The sequence below is a fragment of the Urocitellus parryii genome, chromosome 6 (genome assembly GCF_045843805.1).
Source record: "Urocitellus parryii isolate mUroPar1 chromosome 6, mUroPar1.hap1, whole genome shotgun sequence".
Taxonomy (NCBI): Eukaryota; Metazoa; Chordata; class Mammalia; order Rodentia; family Sciuridae; genus Urocitellus; species Urocitellus parryii.
The window spans coordinates 37,179,869-37,199,268 of NC_135536.1; the positions used below are offsets into that span (position 1 = coordinate 37,179,869).

The 19,400-nt window shown below is 43.2% G+C and overlaps 4 protein-coding genes across 5 annotated transcripts; 1 reads left to right on the forward strand and 3 right to left on the reverse strand.

The window, feature by feature from the left end:
- The first annotated feature begins 1,503 nt into the window (after positions 1 to 1,503).
- Tssk4 (testis specific serine kinase 4) lies at positions 1,504 to 4,292 on the forward strand. The gene is made up of 4 exons (XM_026406084.2): positions 1,504 to 2,291; positions 2,641 to 2,855; positions 3,226 to 3,619; positions 4,039 to 4,292. Exons 1-4 carry the CDS (start codon positions 2,070 to 2,072, stop codon positions 4,222 to 4,224), a joined length of 1,017 nt encoding a protein of 338 aa, XP_026261869.1. The 5' UTR covers positions 1,504 to 2,069; the 3' UTR covers positions 4,225 to 4,292.
- An 803-nt stretch (positions 4,293 to 5,095) lies between these two features.
- Positions 5,096 to 8,843, reverse strand: Chmp4a (charged multivesicular body protein 4A). The gene is made up of 6 exons (XM_026406108.2): positions 8,597 to 8,843; positions 6,974 to 7,123; positions 6,710 to 6,887; positions 6,104 to 6,218; positions 5,798 to 5,933; positions 5,096 to 5,385 (listed from the first exon to the last, which is right to left on the reverse strand). The coding sequence occupies exons 1-6, from the start codon at positions 8,739 to 8,741 to the stop codon at positions 5,330 to 5,332; spliced, it is 780 nt and encodes a 259-aa protein (XP_026261893.1). The 5' UTR covers positions 8,742 to 8,843; the 3' UTR covers positions 5,096 to 5,329.
- A 264-nt stretch (positions 8,844 to 9,107) lies between these two features.
- Positions 9,108 to 10,579, reverse strand: Mdp1 (magnesium dependent phosphatase 1). Of its 2 annotated transcripts, none has more exons than XM_026406110.2 (6): positions 10,424 to 10,579; positions 10,251 to 10,311; positions 10,068 to 10,178; positions 9,617 to 9,724; positions 9,381 to 9,528; positions 9,108 to 9,270 (listed from the first exon to the last, which is right to left on the reverse strand). In XM_026406110.2, exons 1-5 carry the CDS (start codon positions 10,458 to 10,460, stop codon positions 9,381 to 9,383), a joined length of 465 nt encoding a protein of 154 aa, XP_026261895.1. In that variant the 5' UTR covers positions 10,461 to 10,579; the 3' UTR covers positions 9,108 to 9,270. The 2 variants fall into 2 exon arrangements, with proteins under 2 accessions (XP_026261895.1, XP_026261894.1); XM_026406109.2 differs by having other exon boundaries at positions 9,130 to 9,270; positions 9,443 to 9,528; positions 10,424 to 10,578.
- Positions 10,580 to 11,566: 987 nt separating this feature from the next.
- On the reverse strand, positions 11,567 to 19,355 carry Nedd8 (NEDD8 ubiquitin like modifier). The gene is made up of 4 exons (XM_026406112.2): positions 19,221 to 19,355; positions 13,323 to 13,370; positions 13,084 to 13,166; positions 11,567 to 11,930 (listed from the first exon to the last, which is right to left on the reverse strand). Exons 1-4 carry the CDS (start codon positions 19,236 to 19,238, stop codon positions 11,834 to 11,836), a joined length of 246 nt encoding a protein of 81 aa, XP_026261897.1. The 5' UTR covers positions 19,239 to 19,355; the 3' UTR covers positions 11,567 to 11,833.
- Between the last annotated feature and the right edge of the window lie 45 nt (positions 19,356 to 19,400).

The following is a 19,400-nucleotide window of genomic DNA, read 5'->3' on the forward strand; positions in this document are numbered from 1 at the left end:
AAAGAACAAAGATGGAAAAGCAGTTCTGTTTGGTTGGCACATTGTTATGTGTGCTGTGTGCGTTAAAAGATGAAAGTTGGAGCACTAAGTGAGGTGTGCATGCCTTTAATCGAGTGACTTGGGAGACTAAGGAAGGAAAGTTTGAGGCCAGTCTCAGCAACATAGTGAGACTCTGTCTCAAAAATAAAAAGGACTGAGAATGTAACTCAGTAGTAAAGCATCCCTAGGTTTAATCCTTAGTATGCAGTACCAAAAATAAAAGTTGGAGAAGTGGGCAGGTTTATCTTAAAGCCAAATGGAAAAAAAAAAAAAAAAAAGAAAGAAAGAAAAGAAACAATCCTGAGGTGAATAAGAAGACATGGAATTGTTCTAAATGGGAAGAAAATCAGATTTATCCCATGGACTTCAGTGAATAGACAGACTTAGGGGAGCAGAGACTTGCTAGGATAATCAGTTGAATGATTGAGGCTTGAAGTAAGGGAGGAATGGTGTACTCGGAGAACCATGAGTACATTGTTGATATATGTAGGAGGTTTGAGTGACAGGACTTGGTGATAGATTGGATGTAGGGACCAAAGCAGCAGGGGAATCTGGGATGACATTTGTGTGTCTAAATACAACTAGTGTAGAACTTACAGAAAGGAAAAGTCAGAGATGAAAATAAGAAGTTCAGTTTTGTGCATGATGAGTTTGAGGTGTCTGATATCTGTGATGTCTAGTAGGCAAGTGGGCACTGTATCCAAAACCACAGAGATATCTGAGGTGCAGATGAGATTAGAAGCAGTCAGCATGGGGCTGGGGATGTGGCTCAAGCGGTAGCACACTCCGTCTGGTGTGCGTGCGGCCCGGGTTCAATCCTCAGCACCACATACAAAGATGTTGTGTCCGCCAAAAACTGAAAAATAAATATTAAAAATTCTTTCTCTCTTTTTAAAAAAAATCCATAGGATTATATATAAGAAAAATAAAGTTAATTAAAAAAAAAAAAAAAGAAGCAGTCAGCATAAACGTGGTAATTGAAGCCTTGGGAGGGGATGAGATCCTTAAGAAAGGATGTGGAGATCCGAGATAATTGGGCTTGGGATACGATTAAGGAATAGATGGAGGAGCTGTAGCTCAGTGGTAGATTGTTTGCCTAACATGTACAAAGCCTTGGGTGCAACCCTCAGCACTGTGAGGGGGAAAAAAAAAAAGATAGATGAGGCTCCAGTGGAAGGAATGACCAGAAGCATAAAAAAACTAGAAAATTCAGGGTCCTGAAAAGCAAGAATGCCTTTCAGTGTTAAGTTTCTAGAATGAGCGAGACATGGTGGTGCAGGCCTGTAATCCCAGCAATTCAGGAGGCTGAGGCAGGAGGATTAGGTGTTCAAAGCCAGCCTCGGAAAATCAGTGAGACCCTATCTGTAAAATAAAATTTAGAAACACGGCGGGGGGGGGGGGCGCTGAGGATATGGCTTAGTGGTTAAGCCCCCTGTATACAATTCCCGATTTAAAAAAAAAAAAAATCCTGGAATGAGCTTTAACACCTAGTAGTTCTTCATAATATGCTCATGTATGTCTTGCTGAATTATAAAGTCTAGATACATAGAGTTGCTATTGACCTTATTGATTAATTTAGTGTTCAGCACATGGCACATAGAAAGTGCTCAGTAAATCTGAAGTAATGGGAAGTCTCCGTAGGGGAGTCTCACCAGATTGCAGAACATGCCCTTATGAATGAATATGTTCCAAACCACACATTCTCAAGCTTTGTGGCCAGTAATCATGGATAGAAAGTGGATTGTGATGTGTACAGAACTTGGGATCTTAGGAAGTTCCGTAACTAAGAGAAGGAAGAAGTAACAACAGCCAGTGGAGACAAAAAGAATTGCTTCTCTGTTCTTTCCCACTCCAAGTTCTTAGTGGAGGACTGAGCCCAGCATCCCAGACTTGTGTGACTATATACGCAAGCATTCAAAGTCTCAACTTGATTTTGGTCCCTTAGCCATCAATGGCTCAAGGTCTTGGCCTCTGAATAGACAGAGGCATCTTAAGTAGCAAAACTCCTTACTTTAAGCAAACCCAAAATCATGAAGGGAGACACCATGGAGTCAGCACCACCCACCGCAGCCTATCGCTCTGTCATGGAAGAGTATGGTTATGAGGTGGGCAAGGTCATTGGCAATGGCTCCTATGGGACTGTGTATGAGGCTTACTACACAAAGCAGAAGGTCATGGTGGCTGTCAAGATCATCTCAAAGAAGAAGGCCTCTGAAGACTATCTTAACAAGTTCCTGCCCCGTGAGATACAGGTCAGAAAGGGCTGGAAACTTATAACTAAATGACTTGAGATTTCTTAAAAGGGGTATGACTAGGAGCAGGTAGAGCCCAAAACCCCCAAATCAGATCTGAACATCTAAGCAACTGGGAAAATTCCTTAATATATATTCAAACTCTTTCCCATCTGCCCACTTGCCTCCAGCCTCCCAGTAAGTAAAAATGAAAAATAGGGTTTACTCACAGTCCACCAGTGCTCTGGAGTTGAGGGGTTGATTCTGTTGTGGAGTTCTAAGTAAGTTGCAGCAGGAAGGTAGGAGAGGGTTGGGAGTATAGGCAGGGTTCTCCTTTCCCAGGTTTGATGGTTCCCTCTTCTGGGGTCAGGTAATGAAAGTCTTGCGGCACAAGTACCTCATCAACTTCTATCAGGCCATTGAGACAACATCCCGAGTGTACATCGTTTTGGAGCTGGCTCAAGGTGGTGATGTCCTTGAATGGATCCAGCGCTTTGGGGCCTGCTCTGAGCCCCTTGCTGGCAAGTGGTTCTCCCAGCTGACCCTGGGTATCGCCTACCTGCACAGCAAGGGCATCGTGCACCGGTGAGGGCATAGCCACCCAGACTGCGGCCTTTGGGATCCCAAGGGGGTTTTATGCATATCACCCATTTGCTGCTCTTTTTTTTTTTTTTTTTCCTTCCCTTAACCTCTCTCCTCAACATCTAGGCCCATTCATCCATTCTGTTAATCACTGGTCAAGGACATTTGTAAAGTACCCACTGTATTCACACTCCCAGTGGTCCTGAGGTACCATCCTCTCTCTCTTCCTTTAGGCTCTGCTCACAGCTCCATGGCCTTCCTTACTACCTTGTGCTCCCATAATGGTCTATACCTCCCACTTTGCCTCTCCTCATCTCTAGCCTCTGACCCCTGGCCCTTCAGCTCCCGGTCTAATACTAAGCCCTCTCCCCAGCCTGACCCCCAGCCTTTCTGCTGCTAGTAGGGATTTAAAGTTGGAGAACCTGTTGCTGGACAAGCGGGAGAATGTGAAGATATCGGACTTCGGCTTCTCCAAGATGGTGCCTTCTAACCAGCCTGTGCGTAGTAGCTCTTCTTACCGCCAAGTGAACTTATTTTCCCACCTCAGCCAGACCTACTGTGGCAGCTTTGCTTATGCCTGCCCGGAGATCTTGCTAGGCTTGCCCTACAATCCTTTCCTGTCTGACACCTGGAGCATGGGCGTCATCCTCTACACTCTAGTGGTCGCCCATCTGCCCTTTGATGACACCAATCTCAAGAAGCTGCTGAAAGAGACTCAGAAGGAGGTCACTTTCCCATCTAACTGCACCATCTCCCAGGAGTGCAAGGTGCTGGCTCCCCCAGGAGGGCTGAGGCCTTAGGGGTGACCCACAGGGAAGAGTGAACCTAGGCCTTCCAATCCTGGGGAAGGCTATTCCAACTGGGTTATCTCACACTCTTAAGTATATAGTGGGGAGGGCTTAAAGGGTCTACCACTGGGCTCCAAACAGATGCTTGATAAAGTGGTTCCAGCTTCTATTCCTTTAGGCCAGAAGGGGATTATGCAAGAGATTCCCCCATCCTACCCCAATTCTTCCCTTCTCTTGCAGAAAATGTCTGGCTCTCTAGCATAAAAGCAGGACCATACCCCCTTTCACCAGAGTGGTGTGATGGGCTATCTTGCTTCTTTCTTAGGTCCAACTGCTCATTGCCTGTGTGGCACAATGGGGGGCAAGCTCAGCCAAGACCTCTCTCTCCTCTTCCATAGAACCTGGTCGTCCGGATGCTACGCCCAGCTACCAAGCGTGCCACCATCCTGGACATCCTCAAGGATCCCTGGGTGGTCAAATTCCAGCCTGAGCAACCCACATATGAGATCAGGTTACTTGAGGCTATGTGCCAGTCCCCCAACAACAGTAATCGTCGTCGCCAGTCTTTGGAAGTCAGGACCTGAAAATAACTGAGGCAAGGTGCTGAGAGGAGCAAAGTAGGAGGGTCTGGGGCTTTTATACCAAAAATAAATAATTCTGACAGTTTCATCAGTTAGGGTGGATTTTCTTGCCAGATCCTGTAACCAGTAATCTTGACACTTTTGCAGGTCAACAATAATTCAATGTAGTTCATGGGGGTGGTGGGTGTGTGTGTGTTGGGGAGGGGGTGTCAGATACTTAGATTAATACCCAATTAAGTATGCACTTAATGTTCAAGAAGTGGTTGGGACAAAAGCTCTACTTTATAGTTCTGCCTATCTATAGTCCAAAATGATAGCATTGTATGTTCTTTCACAAATGAGTATTAGGCCATATTTAGTACTTTGGCTCCTCTTTCCTTCAGTGCCACCTTAACTACTATTGAAATAATACCAGGGAGTCAGGACTCCTTGTACTGTTGCTCCCAGACATAGAAGTGACAAGAGTCTTCAAGTCACACCAAGTCTTCTCGTTATGAAAGCTAAGAACTAGTGAATTCTAGATAAAGAAAAGCTACTTGCTCTATCTATCCCTGTATTCTCCCTCCCGGTCCTTGAAATATGCTTTGCAAAGGAAAATGGGGAAGTCATGACTGAGAAAAGCAGTTAACACTAGAGACGGCTCCATGGAAGTTTGCCTCAACACTAGGCACCTTTAGGATAAACCAACTTCAAAGGTAAAGTTGTTTCCCTAGAATACATGTTGAGATATTAGAAATACCCATTTGTTCTATGTTCCAACCCCTTCTCGTGACTCATTGTTCACATGTTCAGTGCTTAAAACAGCTTTAAGAACCAGAGAAGAGTTTCAAGTGTACGTGAGAGAGTATAGACACTAGTGATCCATCTACCCAATTTTATTGATAACAAGGGCACTGTAACTGCTATCAAAGAGAATGGAGCCCAGGGGCCCCTGCAGCAAGATCCTTCAGCGTTCAGCCAGGGATGGAAGGGCAACAGGTCCCTTTCTCATACAGGCATACTACCACATCAGCAAGACCTCCCAAAAAAGCTGTGCTTCTTTAGCTTGGTATTTGGCACTTAAGGAAAAGGGACCAATGAAGGCAGCAGGAGGACGACAAACCCAGACTCAGGATACCCACTCAGCCAACTGTTTTAGTTCTTCATCTTCATCCTCTTTGGGAGCTTTGACAAGGGCACCCAGAAAAAGAAAGGAGAAATGTTAAAGCCTCAGTAACTTCTAGCTATGCCCTACTGTGAACCCTGGAGCCTACTGAAGTGTGTCTCCCCAGCAAAGAACCTAAAGGTGTGTAGTCCTGCTTGTGGCTGCTACTCATTCCCACAGCACCTTAATGCAAATTAGAAAAAGCTTCCTTTTGTTCCCACCATTTGCATCCCTAAAGCAGAGTACACAGCTTGCAGTACTCCACTGAGTGGAGCACAGGTTGGATTCTGGATTTCATCCACACTCCCTTTTAGTCAGATGCTATTACACAGTCAACAACCTGCATATATGTGGCAGGATGGATGGGGAATAATCTTACCCCATATCTCCCCACATCATCAAGTCTTCCAGACAACAAATAGTCCTGGTTACCTGGCCCTGCAGGCAGATGTGTAGAAGGTACACTAGGCAATTTGACTGGGGGTTCTTCCTCCTCATTGCCCACATTTAACAACTCCTGGGCCAATTTCTCCTGCTCTAGTTCCTCTAGCTCTTCCAATAATTCATCCTGGATATGGGATGACAAAAAAGTTAAAGACCAAGAAAAGAAATTTCAACTTTCAAACAGATCACTTTTGAAATTCTCTTCCAAATCTGCCCCAAGAGCTTCTCTTGGGCATTCATTCTGGCCAGTCTCATAGCTTCTCTAATAGTCCCTGACCCCTCACCCCCAGTTACCTCATCCACGTCATCTCCAAAGCCCACAGGCCGAGAAATGGCATCTGAGATCTCCTGGGCCAGTTCCTGTTGTTCTGTGATATCAGCCATCAATTCATCTACCTTGTCAATGTCCCTGAGAACAAGATGTACAGTGAAGAAATCAGGCAAGATCCCTACCCCGAATTCCTTATATCACATAAATGAAACCCTTCTGTCTTATGGCCTCATACTAATAAATCGATGGCAGGAAAAAGGTAGAATCAAGTCTGGGCCAAGGAACAGCAAAAAGCCACAATGGAAAGCACAGGCTGTGCTAATGATCTTTAAAAATTAAAGAAATCATCTTTTCTCCCTAGAATGTCCCAGCAACAGGATCTTTCTTGAAGGAATCAAGGAGGCAGACAAGTCTTCTTATCACAAGTTTACACAAGTTCATATTCTGAAAGGCTTTAAAGTTGAAAGTGTTAAGTTGTGGGTGTAACTCTGTGGTAGAGTGCTTGCCTCGCATGTGGAAGGTCCTGAGTTCAATCCCCAGTGTTACCAAAACCAAAAAAACCTTGAAAGTATAATCCCAAACCATCCTTCCCAATGTATAGGTACTCTCCTCCTCTGCCCCGTACCTACATGTCCTGGTAGGCTTTTTTCATGCCTTGGGCAGCAACCTCCATAGTACGAAGCACTTCTGCATTGGTGGTGGCATTCTCAATCGCTTCACGCTGAAACTCCAGGGTGGATAATGTTCCATCGGTTTGTGCCAGCTGCTTTTCCAATCTTTTCTTTCTCCGCAAAGCCTGCAGGGCAGCTGACCCAGCCCACATCCTGAACATCAGAGTCAGAAATACCTAATTCCCACCTGGGCCCTCCCCAGTGGCTCCTTTCCCTTATTACCTCTTTTGTTCTTGGTCCCATGCTTCTTGGCTGTTTGTAGCTCCTGCTGAATCTTCTGTTCCAGAAACTCCTGTTTTTTGATCAGTATCTTCTCAGTCTCCTTCAGTTTCTGTATTGCTTCTTCAGGGGTTGGTCCCTTTTCCTTCTTCCCTGAAGAGTCCAGTGCAACACAGACCCATGTTGTGTTAAAGAAAAATATTACCCACCAATTGTTGAGTGCACAGTATGTGCCAGGCACTTGACTCTTAATCTCTAAATGATTCTCTACAATGAGTATACTATCTTCACTTTAAAAATCTGAAAACAGGCACAAAGGTGTTATTTTTTATTTTTTTGTCTAAAATCACAAGAAGAAGTTTAGTAGGAATCCAAAATGTGGCACAATGACTTTGAAAGCCAATACTCTTTTTGCTCTTTGAAGTAATTTCCAGCTACCACCACCCCTTTTGGCAGTACTGGGGATTGAGCTCAGAGTGCTGTACCACTGAGCTAGATCCCCAGCTCTCTTTATTTTTTATTTCAAGACAGGGTTTAAGTTGTCAAAGCTAGCCTGGAACTTATGATCTTCCTGCTTCGGCCTCTTGAGTAGCTAGGACTACAGGCCTATACCACTGCACTCAACTGACTCCAGTCACTTTTTTTTAATACCTTTATTTATTTATTTTTATGTAGTGTTGAGGATTGAATCCAGTGCCTCACACATGCTAAGCAAGCACTCTACCACTGAGCCTCAGCCCCAGCCCCTCCAGTCACTTTTAATAACCACTATTTTCATTTGCTGTCCTAGGAGATGCCAAAGATCCTAATTCCACAATATCAAACTAAATGAAGTACAAAAGGCTAGAGGGGAAAAAAAAAAGTTTCTCCCTTCATCTTCTATACAACATTCATTTTCCCAAATAGAAATCTGATACCTTTCCCTGGGCAAAATCCTTCCCTACTCTCCATTACCTACAGGACAAAATCCAAAACTTTCTGGGGAAACCGAAGGCCTTCCCTTTACTTTTTTCCCCTCTTCTAATCACGTACACTGCGGCAGCCAAAACTTTTCCCCCATCTATATCTCTCCTGCCTATGTTTTGTGATGCCTGTTACCACTTCTGGAGTATCTCAGTACTCCACACGGCAAACTGCTAGCCTGGTGGAACACCGCCGACACCTACTTCTGTGCTTCCCTAGTCTTTTAGGAATGTCTATTATTGAGTTGCTATACTACACAAATGGCCTGTGTTCCCCTTGACATGAGCTTCCAGAAGGTAGTCTTTCACCTTAGGTCTCGATTGCCCAGCTAAGTAACCATCAGTATTTTGGAAAGGACTGGATAGAGGCTGCTGGAAATTAGTAACCCCCAGCCTGTGCGGTGGGAACCAGCTCAGTTGCCATGCTCTCCACTCACGTCCCCTCTCTCTGACCACAAGCTCAAGATTTAGGGATCCTGGAAGACAAGCGGGAGGGAGCAAGGCGCCCAGACTAGGCGGGGCCTATTGGCACCAGAGATGAGTCTGGCTTCAACTCGGGCCGGTGTCTTCGGTCCGCCTGACTCCTGAGGCTTTTCCCCGGCGGGGCGCCGCGGTCGCCCCCACCCCCCACTCCGACCAGCATCTCTAGGCGGCCCAATCTCACCCCTCCCGAAGAGTCTGCCGAGCCCACTCATTGCGTCCTCGCCTCTCCCGCCTCCGCCCCTCGGCGTGCCCTGCACTTCCGCCTCGTTCCTGGCTAGTAGGCCCGCCTTGGCCAATCCCTCCTTAAGGCGCCGGGGCGACATCATCAACAGGCGCAAAGGAGACCACTGCTGTCATGTGACCAGGGCCACCATCCCCAGGTTGACGCGCTCCTCTTAAAGCGGCCGCTTCACTTTCTACTAAAACTGGTTTTGTTTCTAAAACTGGTTTTGTTCCGTGGAAGGGAACGTACAGCATAATAGAACCCACCATTGGGGTAGTGGGAAAATTCTTCAGGCCCCTCAGTAAATGGCGTGGGGATGGGTTCCAGAATGAAGGAGTCACAACCTTTTGGCAGAACCTGTCTCACACTCCACTCTGGGCACCTCAGGACGACAACCAGCCCCAGTTTACACACTAGAAAAATAAAAACAACCCACACATAGATACACTTTAATAAATTGCAAATGCACCTGAAAAAAATGCCTTCTCCGTTTCCTTTCCATTTTAGGCTTCAAATGAGGCTCATCCACAGGGCTGGACTTCAGTGCCCAGCTTGAGAGTTAGTGAATGTTTCTAACCCTTGGGCTAGGGTTTGAAGACTCATTCCATTCTGAATATGAATGCAGAGAACACCTATAAGGAAAATAAGTCACATTTCATCAGCTTTTTTAGGCCTTTCCATTATTACTCACCTTTTGTGGGTGTCACCTGTCATGCAGACCATCCACCCTGCACATAACTACCTAATACCCTCTTAGGAACACTTTCTTCTCATTCCCCAAATGGCTCTCCTCATTGCTCATACCCAGTTTACCAACATCTACAATATTTCGCTTCTCATCATCGAAGAATATCATCTGGGCGAAAGAAACCCCAGTCTTCTGCTGCAACCTGTGCAAGAAAGAGCAGGGGTAACCAAGCTGGAATCTTGGCCTCTCTGGTACTCTCCCTGCTGGCTCCTACCCTTATCTCCACCTACCTCTCAAAGTGTGTGACTTTGCTGCCCGGATAAATTTCCCGATGAGCAAAATATCTAACAAGGTCAAAGAGCTCCAGTAGTTGGTTCGCCCCTTCTATCTCACCTGTCCTGAAGAAAGGTATAATAGATGGGATAGGAGAGTGAAAGGCCAAGTCTTGAACTGCAAGCAAAGTTAAATATAACCAGGGGGAAACCACTTTGCTGTTTTTCCAGGAAGGCTAGGCTTCCTCTGCCCTCATTCAACTCCACAGACTTCTGTTTGACCATAGCTGGCGGTTAGCTCACGTTTAGTAACCAAAATGCACAGGAGGATGTACAACTAGGAAAAATATGCACATAATCTGAAATTTGCACCCCCCTAAATTTTAGTACTCAAGCGGTTATGTGAAATGTTTCCCCGTGCATGCATCCTTCAGCATTTACAGGGATTGTTGTCACTCCCTCTTCTTACCGGGAAGCCGCCGCGACGGGCACCCCAAGGTCCTGTAACCGTTCTAGGACCTTAGGCACCTCCGGGTACAACCGAATGTTCTGGCCCCGACTATCCCGGACAGTTCCATCACTAGAGAGGATGAGAAAACACTCAGCTCCGGCGGCGTCGCAACTCACCTAGTCCTCTGATACCCTGCCTCACCTGCTCCTGTGAAATGGGGGGTCTACGTGCGTGTCGACCCAGAAAGGCCACAGCGTGTAATCTACGAGAGGAAGAGCGAGGGAGGTTCAGCCTTGGGGTGCGCAAGGAGTCAGCTTGCCGCTGGCGAGGGAAAAAGAGCATGCCCTACGAAATTATTCCTGCCTGTTCCTCACCCAGATCAAAGACTGCGAGCTTCGGGAGCCGTGCCATGCCTCGGTCCCGGAGGATGCGTGCCAAGTTGGCGTTTTCTCCCGTGCCGGAGAACCCGCAATGCTGCAGAGGCCAAAGAAGCTGCCCGGGTGCCACAGAGAAAAGAGACTAGAGCGTCGCTGCGCTCCCGCAGCCAGTATGGCGATCGCGCAAGAGCGCCTTCTGCTGCCGCACGGGAAAAGGCCTGCAGCCTCTCACCAAAGTGACCGGAGATATAGGGGTGGGATCCGTCTAAGGTACTGGCCACAGGCATCTTCCCCTTAACTTCTTCACTCCAACCAGTTTTCACTAGAGAAGCCAAGGAGGGGAAATCCTTTCTTCTAAAAACACCAGCCCTTTTACCTTACCGAGACTGAATATCCCATCCCAGCTTATCACTCTTTCTCAACCTTTCTCTACATCAGCCTATTGATAGTTTCTAACTCAAGAGTCTTTGGCTGTCACAGAGCTCCTTGATTCGCTCCACCTTTAGAGAGCAAGCAGTCAGAGGCTGTTTGAGGATAGAACCATGGAAATGGGAAGAACAATAACTATACAGATATCGGACTAAGTTCATAAGCACACTCAAAGACACAGGCAAGGAGAAGGGTGTAGCGTCGGTAGCCACGTACAGTGGTGCACCGAGTTCTAGCTATTCAGGTGGCGGAAGCAAGAGGCTCACTTTTAGAAGCTCATCTAAAACATAAATAAAAAGAATGTAAGGTCTGTAAAGCCCTTCAGGCTTTCTTCAACCAGGTACAAATGTAGAGTCAAAGCCACAGTGTGAGAAAACCTTTTCTCCTGGCTTCTACCATTCACTTCAGTAGTATGTTAACAGATGTGCAACAACCAGGTTGTGGAAAGGAACTAACATGCCAGTTTCTATAATTATTCCTATCAGGGCGAATTTCCACCAACACAAAGTCACTTACATGGAGTTGGAAATAGGTGGCAAGAAGTGGCTCTCATGAACCAGCCTCACCAGCATACACCTGAGTGGGCTTTCCTAGAGTGTGATAAACCCTCTAAGGGCACCAGCTCTTCATGGTACTGCTCCTTAAACCTAGTGTAAATGGTTATCATTGGGTCTGTTTTTATTTCAGTCACATTTGTGCAACAGAAAAAGATTACAGGAGGCCAGGAAATTTTATTGACAACTAAGGACACAGCCATAAGAGAGGGAAGCACACAGGACTGCAAATTAAAACCCAACAGCCAGCAGGGGCCCTTTGGGTCAGGAACATTGCATCCTGGGGTCCTCATATTCTCCCACCACACACAAGACTGGGCATCCAGGGGAGGGGGGAGTGACTCTGGTGTCCCAGAGAGTGACAGGATATATGATGCCTCATTATGAGCAACAGCATAAGGAGGTGAACTGGAAGGAAGGTCCGTCACTGCCTGAGACTATCTCCTCCTCTCAGAGCCAACACCAGGTGGAGAACTGAACCACCTAGAATCTTGTAATCAGCTGCTGTCTTCTCATCATTCCTACAGAGGGGCAAAAGAAGCATTAGAAATACCATCTGGAATAGGTGTTCTCTCTCTCTTTTTTTTTGGGGGGGGGTCATGCTGGGGATCAAACCCAAGGCTTCAAGCATGATAAACTAGTGTTATATCCTTAAGCTGCTAAGTTACTCCTCTATATCCAAAGCCCAAAAAATCTGTTTGTTTATTGATACTGGGGATTGAACCCAGGGGCAATGAGCTACATCCTCAGTCTTTTTAAGACAAGATCTTAGGGTCTCATTAAATTGCTGATGCTGGTCTCAAATTTACGATCCTCCTGCCTCAGCCTCCTGAGTTGTTAGTATTACAGGCTGAGCCAGTATGCCCAGCTAGAACAAGGTTTCTTAATCTGGGTTTCATGGTTCTCTCTGGGAAGTCTGTGAACTTGGATGAGAAAAAATTCAACCTTTATTTTTACTAACCTCTAACTATTTCTTTTAATTTTGAAAATAGGAAAAAAAAGTATAAAAACTCATAGTAGCATTGGCAATGTAAGTAACTTGTTAACGATAGAAATTAGATATGTCCATATCATATTACAATGTTTGCAGGTATCTTGAAAATATTTCAAAATTACAGCAGTTATTAGACCCACTACTAGATCTTATTTATTACTAAAGAAGCACGTTATTATACCACATTTGTTTTCATAATTTGATAACTGTAGTTCAATATAATTAGTTTCTAATTCCACATATTTTAACTGTAGTTCAATATAATTAGTTTCTAATTCCACATATTTTATTCTATACTAAAAAAATTTCTCTGTCCTGAGAAGTACTCTATAAGCTTTATCAAACTGCCAAAGGGTTCAAGGCACCAAAAAAATAATAAAAAAAAAGAAGGGCTGGGATTGTAGTTCAGTGGTAGAGTGCTTGCCTAGCATGTGTGAGGCCTGGGTTTGATCCTCAGCACCACATAAAGATAAAAAAAATAAAATAAAATAAAGGTTAAAGGTACCATATCCATCTACAACTACCAAAAAAAAAAAAAAAAAAAAAAGAGAGAGAGAGAGAGAGAGAGAGAGAAAAGAGAGAGAGAGCAAGAAAGAGGCAGGCCTGACCCATCTCAAGCACTTGTCCCCACTTCCTTTTCACATAACATCACTTTACCCTAACTCTCCCTCCAAACTCACATCTGTTTGCCACTATAGATGAGCCGCTGCTGTTGTGGGGGAATTCCCTCTTTCTCTTCAACACGCTCCTTGATTCGCTCCACCTTTAGAGAGCAAGTAGTCAGAGGCTGCTTGAGGAAAGAACCATGGAAATGGGAAGAACAAGAACTATACAGATAGCATGACAGCAAATGGACTAAGTTCATAAGCACACTCAAATAAAGACACAGGCAAGGAGAAGGGTGTTGGGCATACATCACCTTGTCTGTGGGTTCAATATCAATCTCAATTTCCTTTCCAGTCAGCGTCTGAAAGGCAAATGTTATTATAAGTCCTATAATCCAAAATATAATTTATCTTCTAGGTAAAACAGACTGTCCTATTCTCTGTTGACTTCTAAGAGATGGACATTCTCAGCAAGGTTGCTTTGGAGAATCAGAAGGCTTTGATCATAACTGTATTATCAAACAGTTTTAGGAGCTGGGGATGTGGCTCAGCGGTAGCGCGCTTGCCTCGCATGCGGGCGGCCCGGGTTCGATCCTCAGCACCACATACCAACAAAGATGTTGTGTCCGCCGAGAACTAAAAAATAAATATTAAAAAAAAAATTCTCTCTCTCTCTCTCTCTCTCTCTCTCTCTCTCTTAAAAAAAAAAAAAACAGTTTTAGGCTGTGGATGACTTTGGTAGGGCAAGATTCTGTGAACCATTAGATCCTCCTGTTTCCACAAGCCATCTCCCTCTGTCCCCTCCACAATCCAAATCAGTAAGAATATTGTTTTGTTTTTTATTGGATGATACAAGAATGAGAGGTATTCTAAGTATTCCTTCAAGTCAGAAAGACTGCTCCAGAATAAATATCAACACTAGAAATCACCTTTCAGATAATTCAAAGACTTCTCTAGGATACCAGAAAGTCTTTTATTTCTCTTTCTCTCTTTTGGTATGTGTGTGGTACTAGAAATTTAAACCAGGAGGCAACTACTACTGAGTCACATCTCCTACCCTTTTTAATTTTAAAATTAAATTTAATTTTTTGATGCTGGGGATTGAATCCAAGGGTGCATTACCACTAAGTTACATCCCCAGCCTTTTTATCTTTATTTTGAGACAGGGTCTGGATAAGTTGCCGAGGCTGGTCTCAAACCTGACCCTCCTTACTCAGCCTCCCGAGTTGCAAGAATCATATCTATGTATGTGTCATCAATCTGGCTATGTAAAGACTCTTCAATTAATTACATTTCTAGGTTACCAACTTGGAGGAAAAATTTGGGCATGTATCCAGAGGCACATGTAAGGTTTATTGCAGTGACATTTGTGAAAGCATATCACTAGAAACAGCCTAGTAAAACCTGTTATAAGAAAATTGTCAGAGAAAGGAAAAGTACAGGGGATTGAAATGGAGCAAATCATGTTATATGCAATTATCAATGTGTCAAAATAAACCCCACTATTATGTATAAATGATTTGCACTAATAAAAAACACCAAAAAATTAAACAATGGTACAGCTATACAATTATACATTATATAATAAGGAAAGATACAAATGATGTATAATTCTATTTTATTAAAGATTTTTTTAAATTTATTTTTTAGTTTTAGGGGGACATATACCTTTTATTTTTATGTGGTGCTAAGGATTGAACTCAGTGCCTAATTCATGCTAGGTGAGCACTATACTGCTGAGCCACAACCCCAACCCCATAAATGATGTATAATTTCTTTAAAGAATGTATAATTACATAACATTTTCTTTATGCAGACACATGTATATGCACAAAAAAAAAAATTAGAAATATACACACCCCTCTTAATTGTGATTATTTTTTAAAAAGGGCAGTGGTTTGAGAGAAGGCTTTATCAAGGGTAACTCTCCCTTTATCTTTGTTTAAATTTTTTATAAAATTATATTCCTTTATCACATAAATAACTAGTTAATATTGTGGGGGTGGGGTACAGGGGGGTGGGGAGAACCCAGGGACACTCTACCACCAAGCTATATCCCCAGCCCCTTTTATTTAGTTATTTATTTATTTTTGGGTAACAGGTATTGAAGCCAGAGGCACTCTCCCACTGAGCCACATCACCAGACCTTTTAATGTTTTATTTGAGACATGATCTTGCCAAGTTGTTTAGGGCCTCAGTAAGATGCTGAGGCTGGCCTCAAACTGGCAATCCTCTTAATTCAAACTCCCAAGTCACTGGGATTCTAGGCATGCAGCACTACACCCAGCTGTGATCCAGGCTTCTTAAAGTGAATATTTTACAGCCAAGAAACAATTAAGACACAAAAAAGAACAAACCAGCACACAAAGAAGTGCCATATTGAATATTACTGTCCAAATACAAGAGACTATGACAAAATGCTATGGTGAGTGAAAATTAACGATCAATGTAACCTGAATGAGGTAACATGCCCACAAGAATAGCTAAGAAATAAGATCAGTAGAAATTGGCAAGGGTTCAGAGAAAATGAAATGTTCAGATATTGCAGGTGGGAAGGCAAAACAGTGCAACCCTTTGGAGAACTGTTTGGCAGTTTCTTTTCAAAGTTATATATACCTACCACATGGCCAAGTAATTCTATTCCTAGGTATTTATCCAAAGGAAATGAAAACATTTATCCACAAAAAGACTTGTATAACAATGTTTACAGAAGTCTTATTCATAATAGCCAGAAACTGGAAACAACCCAAATGCCTATCAACAGAAGAATGGATAAACAACTATGATATAATTATCTAATGGAATACTATTCAGTATTAAAAAGGAACAAACTGTAGATACACATTACAATAGATATAATGCTGAAAGAATCTAGACACAACAATTATATATTGGCCAGGCATGGTGACATATGCCTGTAATCCCAGCTATGTGGGAGGTTGGCAGGATTGAGAGTTTCAGCCTGGCCTAGGGAATATAGTAACCCTGTCTCCAATAAGAAAAAAAAAAAAAAAAATCTATCTGTACCGTATCATTCTATTATATGAAGTTCTAAAACAAGCAAAACTAAACTACAGAACTTTCTGGGGTGGGGGAAAGGGATGAAAATATTTTAAAGCTTGTAGTTACATGGGTTTATATTACTGTTAAAAATTCGCTGAACTGAACCCTTAAAAACTGTACATTTTATTTATCTTTTTTTTTTTTGGGGGGGGGTACCAGGGATTGAATTCAGGGGCACTCAACCACTAAGCACCATCCCCAGCCCTTTTTGTATTTTATTTAGAGACAGGGTCTCACTGAGTTACTTAGCACTTCGCCATTGCTGAGGCTGGTTTTAAATTCATGATTTTCCTGTCTCAGCTTCCCGAGCCACTGGGATTACAAGTGTGTGCCACCATGCCCGGCTGAATATAATTTTATTATATTAAGACAACATGGGGGGCTGGGGATGTGGCTCAAGCGGTAGCTCGCTCGCCTGGTATGCGTGCGGCCCGGGTTCAATCCTCAGCACCACATACCAACAAAGATGTTGTGTCCGCCGAGAACTAAAAAAATAAATATTAAAAAAAAAATTCTCTCTCTCTCCTCTCTCACTCTCTCTAAAAAAAAAAAAAAAAAAAAAAAAAAAAAGACAACATGGATGAGAAATGAATGAGAAAACAAGTTAAGATTAGTAAACACAGCTACCAGAGGAAACCAATGCCAGATGTGTGGTTAGGGAACAATATGATCAAAAGAAGCTTAAAGAAGACCTCTGTATACTATGGTTTTGGTACACCATGTCTTGGTTTAAACTATACACTTTAAAGAAGGAATGGAAGTAAGAAAATAGAACTTTCACAGAGAAACAAGGATTTGAGGCTTTGGGGTTTTTTTTGTTGGTGTTTTTTTTTTGTACTGGGGATTGAACCCAGGGATGCTCTACAACTGAGCTACATCCCCATCCCTTTTAAAATTTTATTTTGATACAGGAACTCATTAAGTTGCTGAGGCTGGCCTCAATCTTTCAATCCTTCTGCCTCTGCCTCCTAAGTAGCTGAGATTATAGATGTGCATCACAACACCCAGCTAAGGATATATGTTAATGAACCCCAGACCTGCAGGAAAGTAATGTGATGGGAAAAAAAAATAATGCATAAATTGGTTTCATATGAAAAATGAAGTACTATAGAAGAGAAATGATTCTAAAGAATTGTGTTCCAGATACGTGATAAATCAAGGGTATTAACATATGAAATGGGTCCTAGAGAAGATGACTTATGACAGAAGATGATGTGCTTAAATTAGGATCACAAAGATTAGGTTATAAGATTTAAATCAGGAAGGATTTAATTGTAAAGGATTACAAAAAGATATGGATGAAGTCAGTTACACAGTTACTGACTTCAGTTACACAGAAACAACAATTGAAAGGTGGATAATTCACAAAGGAACCCCCACAAAAGCTATCATTTACATGGTAATTAATATCGAGCAAATTGCTCTCATGTGTTTAATATATAAAGAATGAAGTAAACAAAAAGAGATGGAGGACAGAGATCTGATAGGAAACAGAAGGCAAAGTGTGGCAGGGAAGGAGACTGGAAATTTTAAATGACTGTAAAAATGGATTTAAAAAAAGGTAAAATCTACAACCTTGATAACCAAAGTATAGTCTTCAGATAAACAGCAATCATCATTTCCTGCTAGAAGACTCTCATACTCCATCCTAGTCCCACAGAATCATAATCAGCATTTCAGCAAGACTCCCTGGCTATTCTAATACACTTTGAAGTTTGAGAAATCCATTTGGAACATAGTAGTTTTTAAACTGTAGGTCTTAACCCACCAGTGGGTAATAAAACAAACTTAGAACTAAAAATATCAGAAGGTATCACACACAGAAAGTTGTGTTTAATATTAAAACTTCTTAGTGTGGGTTGACATTAAAAAAAATGAAAAAACATTTAACAAAAGAATAGTAATAACCCTCTTCTTTGCACTAGGAGGACATGAAAAAGCATGAGCATTCATCCTTAGTGCTTCTAAAAATTGTGACAGTGAAACACTAAGAAACACATATGAATAGTAACACATGCCTGTAATATATATATAAAAAAAAGAAAACAAGCCTCACAAAACAATACCCTTATCCAGCAGTATACCTTGATCTTTTCTTTTTTTAATGGTGCTTGCGACCCACAGAGTTGATTTTACAACTCTTTTTTAGGTTTCAAAAAGTCTGAAAAACAATGATTTTCAACATGCTCTCTGGCAAGAGATAATTTGGAAGGACTAGAAGAGAAGCTTAAGAATGGCTATGACGGGGGCTGGGGCTCAGCGGTAGAGCGCTGGCCTAACACATACAAGGCCCTGGGTTCGATCCTCAGCACCACATAAAAACAAATAAAATAAAGGTATTGTGTCCATCTACAACTAAAAAAAATTTAAAAAAAAGAATGGCTATGACATATTGTAAACATGCTAATAAGCTGATAAAATAAGGACAGAATTACTAAGCTATAAAAAGGCAAACTAGTGTTGGACTGTGTCGATTGTAGGGTTTTTTTGTTTTGTTTTGTTTTTTTGTCTCTGGCTAAAAGTACAAAAGAGAAAATAAGAGGAGTTAAAAATTGGTGAAGAACTATCACAGGAGATGAGAGATGAAAATAAGGAAGACAGCTAGTACCAAGATCTAAGAAACCGTAACTACTTGCCTCCGTCAAGAAAGCGATGCACAGCTCAGAAAAGCAAAAAGACGACTGAATCCCAGCTCCTTAAGAATGGCTTACACACATCTCGGCAACCACCAGCAAAAGCTTATAGTCTATAGCCTTTGGGAGACCTCCAGTTTTCCCAAGCTAATGTTTCAGCACTGTGCTTGGAGATAGCCTACATTAGGGGCTGCGAGCAGCAGATAACCTGGGCATGAAGAATGGAGGGCAGAGCTTTTCTCAAGAATCCGGGGACAGGGGTGGCAAGCTGCTGCTAGACTTTCTCTAGACAGAGCGGGTTCGAATGAAGCGAGACCCTAGGGTCGTCAGGCGGGGCCAGCCTCCAGCTCTCAAAGCCCACCGGGGTCCCCCTATTTCCCGTGACCCCTCGCGCTGAGCCCCGAGGCTGTCAGCACTCTCCAGGATAAGGCGTGGTTTTCCTTCCCCGCTTTTCCCGTAAGGCGCAGCGGCCAGCCCAGTACCACTGAGTCTTGGCAAGCGTGGAAGTGCTCCCACCTTCACTTTAATTAGCATCTTCTTCCCAGATTGTGGCTGCAAACAGATAAATTGCTGCTTCTCCCGCTGCGGTCGCCGCCGACGCTTCCTAACACTCCGCTTGTGGGAGTCACTTCTGCTTCCGGGTCACCCTCTGGCCACACCCCCCCCCGTTTCTACAGGGTTTCCGAAAAGCTCACG